Source organism: Gallus gallus, chromosome 3 (genome assembly GCF_016699485.2).
Source record: "Gallus gallus isolate bGalGal1 chromosome 3, bGalGal1.mat.broiler.GRCg7b, whole genome shotgun sequence".
Classification (NCBI taxonomy): domain Eukaryota; kingdom Metazoa; phylum Chordata; class Aves; order Galliformes; family Phasianidae; genus Gallus; species Gallus gallus.
In genome coordinates this window covers 62,339,951-62,353,934 of record NC_052534.1, presented here as the reverse complement: position 1 = coordinate 62,353,934, position 13,984 = coordinate 62,339,951, and the positions used below count along the sequence as shown (strand labels likewise).

Here is a 13,984-nt window from a genome sequence, read left to right as displayed (position 1 = left end):
GAATACTGTTGTGGATTAATACTAATGGTCAGCAAAGCGCCACACAGATGTTCTCTCACTCTCTTTCCTCAACAGAAAAAAAAAAAACAAAACAAGGAAAACATGATGAAATAGCTTGCGGGTTGAGATAAGAACAGGGTGTCACTCAACAATTACTTTCAGGCCATAGGAAAGGGACTAGGTGCAGGAAAGTCTAATGCTGTTTATTGCCTATTGTTAACAGAGTAGAGCAGTGAGGAATAAAAAGCACCTTCCTCTCACCTATCTTTTTCTATTTCCTCCTCCTGAGCAGGGCATGGGATCAGGGGCTGTGGACAGTCCATAACACTTCACCTGAGTCAGTCCCCCATGGTCATTCCCTACCCCTGCTCTAGCATGGAGTCACTCCTATGGGATGCTGTCCCTCCCCAACAGATCCCATGTGGTGTTCCCATGGGCTGCAGCTCTGCTCTGATACAGCTCCATATCATGAGGTCCATCCTCCAGGATCTCATTGCTCCAGCATGGGGACCCATGGGTGGCAGCCGCTTGAGCCCTTCTGCCTCACTGCAAGCTCCTCTCCTGGGCCAAAGTTGTAGCCCATGGGCCTGCTCCCATGGGGACTCTCCCTGGGCTGTGGCCTCCTTTGAGCCACATTCACTGCTTCACTGTGGGCTGCATGTGGAGATCTCCACACGCTGCCCATGCGCTGCAGGGGGACAGCCTGCTCCACTATGGGTCTCTCCATGGGCTGCAGGGAACTTCTGCTCCACACTTGGAGCACTTCCTTCACTCCTTCTGCCCTGACCGTGCTGTCTTCAGGGCTGATTTGTTCTTATCTTCTCATTCCTCTTTCCCATCTGCTGTTGTGCAACAGTTTTTCCCTTTCTTTAATCTGCTCATGCTAGGCCAGCAGCCTGAAACTTCTGGAGCTGGCTTTCATCTGACATGGGGTAGCTACTGGACTGCACTAAGAGGCCACTTCTGCAGCACCCCCCCCACAACCAAAACCTTGTCATATAAACCCAATATACATACCAACAGAGCTAAGTGCATTTCATAAATGTTTCCTTTTTCAGACAGAAATTTAAATATTTGCACTTGTTAATTTGCCACAGGATTTTCAATAAGTTCCTAATATACCTCTTATATTTTAGGCAGTCTCCTATCACACTATAAGGATACAAAACACAGTAGGACACTATGAAGAGATTCCAACAAATTAAATGCAGTGTCATTAAAATGAAACTTCAGTGACAGTAATGTATAATAACAAAAGAAAACATCCTTGAAGATAAACACTGCAAAAAGAAATAGAAAGGAATAATGGACTGGTTACCGAAGTAATAAGTAATCACACATTCCCTTGCACTTACTAAGAAATGAACTTATTTTCTACTCCAATAACAAACAAAACACATCAGAAAACACAAGGACCAACACAAGCTAAAGAAACCTGAGTTTAAGACCATGCAAAAAGTTACATATTTTTTCAATCCTTTGTCAACATCTGCAAAAAAAAAAAAAGCAATACAAGCTGCCTTATAAAACTCTTAAGCTGCACTAGAAAGAAAATTCACATCTCTTAATACTATACTGTACTCCAGATAGACATAAAATGAGCTGAAGCCCTCTAATCAATACCCTACCCCTCATTCTATACAAGACATATTGAGAAGTGAAATATGTATAGTAAATACAACTTCTTTTCTTTTCCAGTTGTCTAAGAATAGAGACAGTTAAGCTAAAAATAGGCTATGCAGTCTACTGTACTACATAGTTTCTGTTTCAAAGAAATGTAGCTTTCTTTAGAAAAGAAGCATAAGAATGATATACATTACGTGAAGGTGTAACTGCCAGGAAATTCATTTGTTTCAGCATCAGCTACAGCCTCCTGGGACTCTCAGCAGGTAACCCACCCATTAGGAAGGCAAACACAAGAGTACAAGACCAGCTATGCATGCATCCCCAATTTGTTATGCAAAAAATTAGATAAGTGAATTAGAGAGTCAAACTAATCAGATGACTTCAAGCATGCTTATTTTCACAGCTAAGAACACATAGGAGTTGATCAAAAAGGGCAAATAATTCCACTATGACAGAAGGACAGACTTGTAAAAGTAATCTTTCACAGCCGTCTAATGAACAAGATTAATTTAGGTGTTCATTCTACATACAGGTAAAAATCAACTATTTCTTCAGACTAGTTAAGCATATACTTGTCACTACAACCCAATGTCCTTGGGCTGAGCAAGGCACAGTATAATTGCTAACATCATCCAATTAAAGCCCCTTTTTGGTTCTGGAATATTAACCTCTAACAATCAAGTTATGTCACACACAACCACTACAAATCACAATTAGCTCTAGGCTATTTGCTAAGATAGTTAAATCTTGAGAAGCATACTGCAGCACCAACAACAGTAAAAAAAGATTTAGTGACAGATGTACAAATTCTGCAATCTGCCTCCTGGTGAGAAAGAAACACATTTAACTTCTAATCATCTAACTAGAATATGGTTGACACATCTGCTATATGATTAGACCTCACTGCAAGAAAAACAAGACAGGCCAAAGGACTACTCCAAGTTAAGCTTTAGTCACTGAGCTGCATTTTCTCATATTTTTTTCTTCAATATTTGCATAATTGAACAAAACCTTTCAGGTACAGAAAGCCTCAGGGGAATTTAAACTAATATGTCTGTACTGCATTTGTTTGTGGGTATTTGGACTCTGAAGCAAGGCATGGACAAGTTCTCAGAGCTGAGCAACTGACTTAACATTCAGCAGATAACATTAGTTTGCCATTTGCAAAACAAACAAAAACACATAGCAGAATATTAAGTTCAAAGCTTGCAAAAAACAAAAAAAGGTAAACACCTTTTTTGATTAATCATAAAAATAACTGTTTTTAAAGCATTATATAATTCTGGGGTTTGTTTACGAGGGTGGATAGTGATAGGACAAGACGGGATATTTTTAAACTGAGGCAGGGGAGGTTTAGGTTAGATATTAGGAAGAAGTTTTTCACACAGAGGGTGGTGACACACTGAAACAGGTTGCCCAAGGAGGTTGTGGATGCCCCATCCCTGGAGGCATTCAAGGCCAGGCTGGATGTGGCTCTGGGCTGGGCAGCCTGGTCTAGTGGTTGGCGAGCCTGCACATAGCAGGGGGGTTGAAACTCGATCATTGCAGTCCTTTTCAACCCAGGCCATTCTATGATAATATCTCAAGATGCACTTTCCTCATTTCTTTCGAGAGCTACGAAGAATTTTGAATCTAATAGACTTTATGTAACTTTCAGAAACAGCAAATTTTCTTTTAATAAATTTGACAAGACAACTTTGTTTCTGACTTTCTAAATTCTCATAAGGTAGGAAGGCAATTCTTTCAGAAGACTCAGATGAAGCTAAATCCTGAAGGAAATCATCAAGTTTTGTGTAGAATATTTCCTACATTAGTTTTAGGAACTCAAACCTGAAATCACCTTTTAGAATTTTGATAGTATGAATAAAACACTGCAGTTTGCTTTAATATTCTCTAACATACCTTAATTTGCTAATCAACATGGAAAAATATCAGTGTTAGTTCTTTGTTTAACTTTTTCATCTTTCCATCATTCTTTTGTAGAAGCCAATGCTAAACAACAAGGTACCTACACTGAGGTAAATAATTCATTGTACTTACGTTCACAGCACTCAGTGTAATCATTGTAATAGCTCACGACATAGACTACGTAAAAGCTTTGGACAACTGTACTTTTAAAAGTTGAGTCTCTACAGAGATAACAGGGTAATCTACTGCTTTGCATAACAGCAGACAAAAATGATTCGTCCCTGACGTCACTGGCAGTAAACTTAAAATGATGAGACAGCCCTGTGCTCAGCACCACGGACAGCAACAGTCTGGCGGCCCGAGCCGAGCCCTGCGTTCAGTACTGCGGACAGTAACAGGCTGGTCAGCCACGCCTTCACGGAAACACTGAAACAACGAGCAGGCGATGATTCCATTACAGCAGACAGGCTAAGCGTCACACGAGCTACCAAGTTTCCAAGAGAAGCACGTACAGGCACAGACTTCACTAAAATACCTACGTCAGTACTATATGACTCTAATATTCTTTAATAAAATCAGTTATTGTAGATAAGCTTGAGACTACTCTGAATGATATGACAAGCTACTGGTTTTTATGCTTTCCAGACAAGAAAACATCCTTTCAATACACTTAAACAAGCGTTATCCTTTCCTGTAATAGCCTGTAAGAATTTCTTTTCTATGCTTGAGAACAGAAGAGGCTGAAGAATTACTAGCAAATCGAGAGCCCAACACAGCATGTCAGTCAGGACTACAATAAGATTTTAAGAGGCCACGTTCACCAAAACTTGATTTGGGTACATCTACGATCACCATTTCACTTTTTTAATATTTTTGATATTGTCCAGTAAGAGGACATGTTATTACTGCTTCCAACTTTGCAAAGCTACGTTTTCTGAAAGCAGAAAATTAACTTTCTCGCATGACCAGTGAACTCAGGCCCATTAGAAATACACACACACACACGCGCGCGCGCACGCGTGTGTGTGCGTGCATTTGGGTACTTACATATGAAATAACTGACATTAAAGAAAGGTTTATTTTATTAAGCAGGTATCTATAAAGAATAATCTAAAGTTTGGACTATAGCAGCTGTGAGTTGATATTCTAGAAGAAATGGTAAATACAAACCAATAGAAATTAAGTTTGCTTTAGGCTCTGTGCTTATGCAGAATATGCAAGAATACATAATATGGCACGGCCTGCCTGAACATGAATACAGCACAGTGTTATACTTTAGATATCCAGAGGTGAGGCAGAACATACCCATTACACCAAATTATGAATGGTCTATAATACTCTGTAGAGATACACACAATAAAGCATGAAGTAGAGCAGGAAACTAAATGCAAGACAAGAATCCAAGGAGTAGAGAGAATGGACGCTGTGTTGTTTCCAGTTCAGCTCAAAGAGCATGCAAACTGATCCGACTGTCAGATTCCAGTCTCTATTATGGCCCATTTTTTGCAGTTAAACCTATATAACATCTATCTCAGAATAAAACAAAAAGTCATGTGCTTTTAAAAAGAAACAAACAAACAAACAACAACAAAAAACTAACAGATTTTTATGCCACAGGAATTTAGTTGACTATAAATAAATACTACAAAGTCAGATCCAGTTTGGCCAAACTAGCAAACAACTCAACCAAAATAATGTCTCAAAATTTTCAAATTAATTTTCACCAGTCAGTGGCACAACAAAGATGTATATGCACTTGTATATACATGATGCATATAATTTTAAAATAAGTAATATAAGTAGTATATATTGCAACACTGGCAATACAGGTTAACATTAGAAAGAAATACATGGGTAGCTTAGAAGCACATCTCAGATAGATTATTACCATAAGACACAAACAAAAAGGCTTTTTTGAAGAGAAACCTACATTTATTAATACAGAGCACAGAAAAATAAAAAGAAACCTATTTCAAGTTCTTTTATCTATTCTTTATTACTAGAATAATTTATCATCATTTTCATTTCTCAAATTTTAAAATGATGAAGACAGTCATAAGAAATTACTGCAGTACATTTCAGTACAAGCTATCCAAACATATTAGCTTTCATACTGTAAATATTAGATCTGAGAAGGCAGTCCCAGACATACCCTTTGCTAAAAGTTACAGCTTTCACTCACATCACGAGCAAAACCATCATTCAATTAATAATCTCTGGATTACAGCACACCTATTTTCTAAAAACATTATAGTTCAGATTTCAAGAAATTAAATTAAAGGAAGCTGTCTAGAACCATTTCTTTCATCTTAGAAAAATAAAAATACATTTATGTTTGTTTTTTTTTTGCCATCACCTCATACTTAGATTAGCTAAAAGGTTATGTTTGATTTAGCAAGAGCATCTTGAACAAAAAGGACTTTGCGAACTTCTTAACAGTGGCTATTTGTAAAGGTTGTCATTTTGAACCTAACCAAGTGACAACCTAAGTAAAAGGCTGTTCAGTACAAGCTTCTATATGCAGTTAAAAAAAGACAATGTAACAAAACAAAGAAAAACAGATAAAGCATTAAATAGGGTAAGATGGTTAACTGCCTCAGACCACCTTTATTTCTTCTGGTTATTTCTGAAATGTAGTGCCTTTGGTTACTGGTATGACATTGATGATGTCATAGAAGACTACACAAGTCTTGCTTACCACTGCCAGCCTTGTATGAGCCAAGAGACATACACATCTGCTTTCATAGCACTATGTAGAGATTTACTAGGTTTACTAAATAAATTTAAGTAAGATAAATTTAAGTCTACAAAAAAAAAAAAAAAATTAGCAATTAAGGCAATGAACCTTCCCTTGCCTTCTTACCTCCTTGTTGTCAACTCAAGAGAGTGACGTTTTCCATGTAGGTTCTTCACAAGAGACTTGGAGATCAAAAAAAAGCAATGCACCAACAGAATTGCCTTAAAGCAACCTTAAGTCTTTCAACAAGAAGCTATAAAGCTAATAACTTATGCTTTTAAGTCTGAAGAAGAATTCTTACACAGTTCCATCTTTGTCCTTAAACCATCATAGCTATAGAAAAACTCCTTTGTGAACAACCTTTGCTAAGACCACAACTACTGTAGACTGTGAGGACACAGTCAGAAAACAGCATGAAGAGTTAGAAAGGGGAGGTGGAGAAATGGTATTAGCAGGATTTAAAAAGAAAAAAAAAAAGATATCTGTTTCAGAAATATCATCTCTGTTGCAGTTAAAACAACATAACATCTCTTCCCACATTACTGGCTGGATTTTGAAATTCAAATCTGTAGTCGAATCACACCCTTTTTGAAATTTCAGTCTTTTTCATGCAATGCTGGAGCTATAACCAAACACTGGCCTACTGCCAGTGTTAACAAACATTGGAGAGATGACATAAGGTTGCTTAAAAAAATGAAAAATGAGTTTTTTGAAAACTGTTATTGGCATCAGCTACCACATGATGACAGCTAATGTCAAAACAGTTCTAGAGGCTCTTTTAGATTCTCATTATTTCCCTATTTTTAAGGGCTCTTCTTTTAAATTCCCACATAACCCTGTACATAATGAAGCTTAAGTGAGAGATTTAGCTATTTTATTTATTGAGGTTGAATAATTTTAAATAAAAACTGACAAAGTTTCTCTAGAAATACAACATTTTAAATATTCTCATTAATAAGCTAAGCCCTATAGCTAGTGCCATAGCACTGCATTCTGTGATAGCTGAGGGAGGGAGATCTCTAACCTTTCAGGCCCAAAAGTTCACACAGTAAGAAGCACAAACATGAATTAAAGATTATCAAATTTGTTATTTATTCTTTGAAATAAATATATGAGGGCTGCTCTGAAAGTAATGCCTCCTATTTTGTTCTTTTGGCCCACGATGTCAGAGGTGGATGTTGATGGTATGGCAGTAGAGGTTGAACCTTCCAACCAAGATTCCATAACATTTTGTTGCTGTGTGACAGGTGGGCAGTCTGACAAATCGGTGCCTTACACGGAAGTGAGTATAAAGGAAAGGTGTGTCACTGAATTCTTACATGCTGAAACAATTGCACCCACTGACATTTGTCAGTGCTTGTTGTATGTTTATGGAGACACAACAATGGAGGTGAGTACAGTGAGGTGGTGGGTGGTGCATTTCAGCAGTGAAAACAGTGAAATGAAAGACAAGCCATGTCCCAAATGACCATGAACAGCTGTCATACTACGAATTGAAGAGTGCCTCAATCAGCTCACCTGCACAAATCAGTGGCTTACAGTCAGAACTGCGTACAGAGCCAAATAACTGCTTCAATGCACTGAAAATCATGGTAGCAAAATTGCAATATCACAAAGTTTGTGACAAGTGGGTCCCACAAGTTCTCACACAGGAACAGCAAGAATGACATATGCAACTTTTTCAGGACCTACTGAACCAGTATGAGGCTGAAGGTGACAGTTTCCTGAATCACATCATTTCAAGTAATGAGATTGGTGACACCATTACGAGTCCAAGTCCATGGAATGATGGCAAGTGGATTCCATTTTCCACTGGGAAAAGTGATACGCAATGTCTTTTGAGATAGGAACAATCCTTCCAGACTTCCTGGAACCCAGACAAATGATCAATCCTGATCACTACATCATAACACAGACTAAGCTGAAGACTAGAACTTCCACAGTAAGGACAGAGGAGAAGACAGCCGTTCTCTTGTAACACGAGAGTGCCAAGCCCCATACCAGTTTGAAGACTGTGAAACACTCTGCCAGTGTTGGCTGCACTGTCTTCCTACGCCCACCACATAGTCTGCATTTGCTCCTCCTGACTTCCATCTGTTTGGGCCAATGAAAGATGGAGTGCATAGGCAGTATTTTCCCAGCAATTACGCTATCATAGCAGCTGTGAAAAAGCTGGGAAAGACTGTGGGTCATGACTGCTGGTGCAGATTTCTACAAGCACAGCATGCAGACTTTTTCGTTGCTGGTGAAAATGCACAGCTAGTGGTGGTGTCTTTGTTGAAAAACAGTGTTTTGTAGCTGAGAATTTGCTCTTTCAAATAGTGTTATTGTGCTCTTTGCATCTGTTACAGCTTCCATGGAAACAAATAGACCTTTGGAGTAACCTACATACTGCTACATGACCAAGAAAAATGCTATGCTAAGTATTAAAATATATTTGCGAAGAATATCTCTTTAAACCAGGATGACAGAGAGGAAAACAAAGAAGAAACCTATTTTCCAAATTTATACAAAAAGCTGACCTCAGAATTCAGAACAGAACTCTAGTCACAAGAGTCCCAGAATGTAGTTTGTTTACTATGTTATCTTTTTTGGAATCATTCCAGAATTTAACTATCCTGCTCTAGGCATGTATCAAGGGAAAACAACAGTTTTGCCTTTTTTTTTTTCTTGTTATAAAATTGACCAGCCTAACAGGAACTATCACTGTAGTGCACCTGTATGGCACTTACAGACTCTTCCTTCAAGTTATTTAAAATTTCTGCAATTAGGATCTAGGAATTTTCCACAACCAACTCAACATTCAAGATTCTCATCACATAATGCCAGAGTGGATCATCTAAATAATTTCATTCATGTCCATAATTTATGTTGACATCACAAAGCTTGCAGAACAGATTTTGTACACAAATTTAAGATGTGAATTTCTGAATTACAAGTGCTTAAACTAAAAAGTACAGCATAAGAACTGTGTGTGTGGGGGGAGGGTTGGGAAGAAGCACCAAAACAAGTCAGCAAGACCCTTGAACTTGTACACTTCAAGTAATCATGAAAACGAACCGCACTCTCCCATACTGACAGGACCAAAGCAGCAACTTAATTTTTGTTTCCTACTCCAGTTGTCTTATGCAAAGTAATAAAAAATACATATGCATATTTTCATCTGCAGCAAGCATAATACAACACTGCATTAGCACTTCAGCACGCAGTAGTACAAACACATATATGCAATCTCATAATCACAGCTTATTTCTTTTTGGCTTTAATCTGCAGTGTCAGATGCTACTTTATCCCCGTACTGGCACACAGATCTTTCAAAACGTCTAAAATAAGGAGCTTATCCTGAAGAAGAGGTCCTAAAATTGCTTCAGTTACAATTTCCAGTTTTTAAACATGACATGAGCATCAAGTTATTTTTTTAAAGCTGCATTTCTAACTACTGACTTGTTTTACCTTCTCCTGTGAGTTAAACATATTAAAGTTACATCAAGTTATATTTTTTTCAAGAGTAAAAATACAGTTAAGCATTTCAGAAGCATGCTCAGTGAAACAGAATTACATTTTATTTTGCCTCACTCTGAGTTACTGAGTAAAACTAAGCATTAAAAATTCACTTCTTTCTTTGTATTCTCATATAGTTTCGACCAAAACATTACATTTAAGTAATGTGAAAATACAACATAGGAATTCTAACTTTGAAATTTTACATTCACTTCATGAATGACCTCCATTTCCTATGAGGAAAGCATTTTCTTCTGCTACTACTGACACTCATAGTAAAAGTTATACATGGATCGGAAAAAGTACTGAGTCACACTTCTTTTTTCAGAAGACACAAGCTGCCCAGGTAAGTTAACTATGCCCCCTATGTATTTATATTTCCTTTCACTACACTGTGTTGGTGGTTTTGTTTTGATCAAATACCTGACTCCAGTACTGAATACACTGAGACTTGAGAGATCTTCAAGACAGTTTCAGAGAAAAGTATGAAGATAAAAAAAAAAAAAAAAAAAAGAGGGGATGAGAGGAGAGGAACAGCTGGAAGGCACAAGACTTTATATAAAGATATTACACAATCTGATGTACATTAATGGCATACTTATTAAGAAGTTCCTAGAATACTTAAAAGTAATTCTATACATACAAGTGAGTAAGCATCTGACAGAACTAGAACAACAGAATTTGGCCAAAAGACCTTCACAGAAGTACTCTTCCAGCTATTTTTGCATCATTCAATTTGGATAGCTTGTTTTCACAACCTTTCTGCAAAGTAAAGATAACTCTTTTGACAGTTAACTCTTGTTTATAGAAATTAAGTATCATGTTTATTGTTTTCCCTTGCAGCTGGATTCCCTTCATAGGCTTCACATCCCAGAACATGTTGGAAACTTCTTCGGGGTAAAATATAACCCTAAAGCTTCTTTGTTTTGTTTTGTTTTTTTCCCCCCTTCCTCTCTCTCTTCTAAGCTTCCCCCTCTGAAAGGTCAAGTAACAAGCAGAAACACCAGGCTACAACCCTCTAACTGGAAAACCATCAAAATCTGCACCTCTACCTCAGTGAAATTAATGGTATAAAAAACTTTTAAATGTAATCTTTAAATTCTTTATTTTGCTGTTGCATTAGGTACAAGAGGAGTATTTTCATTATGCACCCTATTTTAAGTCTAAAAATATGGCATATATCTTCAGCCCAGACCTTTGGTTGGCGAGGATCAGCAAAAGTCGCAAGTTTTCCCCCTAAGCCTTAAAAACAGAGCGCAAAGACACTGGAAAATCTCACTGGACTCTGCAAGTCAAGTAAACAAATGTGAGATTACAATCCCGCAAAAGCCTAATCCACCTGTAAGATCTTTGTACAATCACAGCTAATTTACAGTTATTTAGATACATAACCAGAAGGCCACTTGTAGCTTCTATTTGCAGCATTCTGAAACTTTCAGGGGGGCAGGCAGGCACAAAATCTTTAGAATGTTAAAAGAACTCTATTACAGATCATAAAGGATATTATGAATGAGGCACAATACTTACTTCCACTCCCTTCAAGCCTTTCAATACAGAAGTTCAAAGTATTCCAGCACTATGCATTTATATCCCCATTTAACTCACACTTGTCTCAAGCCATCTGACATACACTAACTCACAAAACACAGCACACATGTCTAGTGAAGCAGAACTCATGGGTACACACATGGTTTCACAACAGAAATGGAACTCTGTTTCTGAAATCAGCTAAAAACTGATGGGTAATTCCTAGAGAAAGAAAAGGAAAGATATCAAGGGGCACGCAGAAGTAAAAACTGTTATCTGAAAGAATTTGCATATGTAACTGGCCTCAAGGTAAATCTAAAATGCATTTACTCTCTCCAGGTGTTTGTTGCACCTTTCAAGAAACACAAGTCTGTAGTAATATCTTTAATATTGTGATTCGTAACTCAAACCACTGTGATTCTTAAACTGACTTCAATTCTTGTTTTCTTCTTAAAATATTAAAATTTTAATTTGACTGAAGTTAGTATGTTAAAACATTGGATTCTGAATTTAAAGCCAAGCCAAAATATCCCTCAGTCATCAGTTTTCCAGTAATGTAAGGTGCATGGTGCTCCACAGTAAACACTATTTCACTGATCACTCCACAGTAAACACTATTTCACTGATCACTTCAGCTGTGCGTAAATATGAACTATGTCTCCACTGGGTGATTGCCAGCATTCTTCATTTTCTCTATTTGTAGTTCCAATGAAATGTCACCTTCATCCATCTTAGCATACACTTGAAGAACGCTAGCATTCCTCCATAGTGCTTTTAAAGATACCTGTAGGTGTTTTAACTATGTAATTATTGACAGTTGTTTCTTGTGTATTCTCATTAAAAAACGTAATCTGCCCTTCAATTTCTAAATAATGGTATTCACTTATGTCTTGAGCATCATACAAGAGATATTACACCACCACAGTGTTTCTTCCTTTCATTTTTAAGTTATTCTAAATAAATCTTAGCTACAATCAGGTCTGAATTGTGAGGCCTACCAGCCTTAACAATACACTTTTAAAACATTTTCCAGTTTGACTACGGACTTTAACAAAGATACAATGTATTTCCTACACTGGAGATGCTCTAAGGGAAACTGTTAAGTCAGTAATACAGGGTTCAAGGTATGGTCACACTGCATGTCATCTAAGACACTTCAGACTTCACTAAACGCCTTAAGTGGGCGCACCTCTCTTCAGCAAAAGGACATCAAGCACCATTCGAATTTCCCTGTATAACAAGACTCGGAGAATAGGTTAGTAAAGAGCTAGAAAACAGACTCGCTTTTTCATAAATAAATAGCAAACATCAGCCTACCAACAAAGGGCTGACCGCGCCAAACTGAGTCCAGACACAGCGGATGGAAGGCGACGCCGCAGGGCTGCTGTAAGCACACCACCTCCCTTCCCCAGCTCCCTGCGCCGGGCCGGGGGCAGCTGGCGGGGCAGGGCAGGGCAGCCGTGCTGTGCCAGGCCCGGCCTCTCGGGTGCGAGCCCAAACCACATCACGCCGCCGAGCAGCGGGCATCGTTCCGCTGAAAGAACCAAGCTCGGGAGATGACCTCTCTCCAGCGAGGCTGAGCCGACGTGGCAAGACGAAGCGAGGGGCAGCGTCTCGCCCCTTCACGTGTGAAATGAACGAACGAGGAGGAGGGGGAAAGAAAAATAAGAAGGGAAAAACACCCGAGGCGGCAGCCCGTCGCTGCCCAGAGACGAGGACTCTCTCACCTTGGTGAGCTGGGCGATCTTCTTGCTCATTTTGAAGTGCAGGTCCGGGCTGTGCTCGGCTCCTAGTCCCGACGGGGCAGAGCCAGAGCTGAATTTCCCCGCTCCGGGCGCGGAGCCGCCGCCGTAGCCGTGCTGCTGCTGCCAGCTCATCCCCGGGGTCGCCATCTTCACCGCCGGCCCCCGCCGCCGCTCGGCATCCGCCGGCACCGCCGCTGCCGGGAAGCCGCGCCGAGGCCGCCAACCGCTGTCCGAGACCTCTCCGGCCGCTGTCCGCAGCCCCCGCGCGCGGCCCCTCAGCGGGCGGGGGGCTGCGGCATCAACCCCGCGGGGGGGCCGCTACGCGAAGCAGCACCGGCCTCTCCCAGCGGCTCCTCCGTCCCTCCCACCCGGCACCAGGCGGGGAGGCCGGCCGGCCCTGAGGCAGCCCGCCCGGCCGGGAGACGAGCGAGGGGGCCGCTGGCCGTGCCCGGCCGCCGGGCCGTTCCCAAGCTGCCGCCGCCGCGCTGTTTACGCCGCGCAGGCCGCGTCACTCGGCAGCCCCGCCCGCAGCCGGCCCGCCTCGGAGCGGCCGGCGCCGCGCGCGCCTCCCAGCGAACGGGGCGTCCGCCCCCCCGTGCCCGTCGCTCTGCCGCCCGCGGCGCTCTGCCGTTGGGCGATGCTCCGCTTTCAGGCTCTGCTGTAAAGGGGCTCTGTCAGGCGTGGAAGGCGTGTACGGGTCTGGGTGTATATACCCCGTCGTGGCAGGTCTCGGGGTGCAGACACCGACCGCCAGAAGCTTCTCACAGCCCTGAAAATGTTGGGGGGGGGGTTCATGTGGGGGCTAGGGCAGAGCTCCTCCGTGCTGGGACGGCTCCTGGCTCGCTACGGCGCTGCGATGGGAGGAGACGCCGGGTGCACTCTTGTTGGCCCCTGGGTATGCCTCGGTGTGTGAAGGAAGAAGTGCCGTTTTGTCACAACA

At 40.7% G+C, this 13,984-nt stretch overlaps 1 protein-coding gene across 2 annotated transcripts in view; it reads right to left on the bottom strand.

The window, feature by feature from the left end:
* The window catches only part of FAM184A (family with sequence similarity 184 member A), a 63,236-nt gene extending 49,938 nt beyond the window's left edge, over nt 1-13,298 (bottom strand). Inside the window, exon 1 of one of the 2 annotated variants that reach the window (XM_004940268.5) lies at nt 13,027-13,298. In XM_004940268.5, the coding sequence (XP_004940325.1) occupies nt 13,027-13,191 (165 nt within the window). In that variant the 5' untranslated portion in view covers nt 13,192-13,298. Of the gene's footprint in view, nt 1-6,139; nt 12,704-13,026 lie in introns of those variants that run through there. The other variant, XM_040698630.2, reaches the window with a different exon arrangement.
* Between the last annotated feature and the right edge of the window lie 686 nt (nt 13,299-13,984).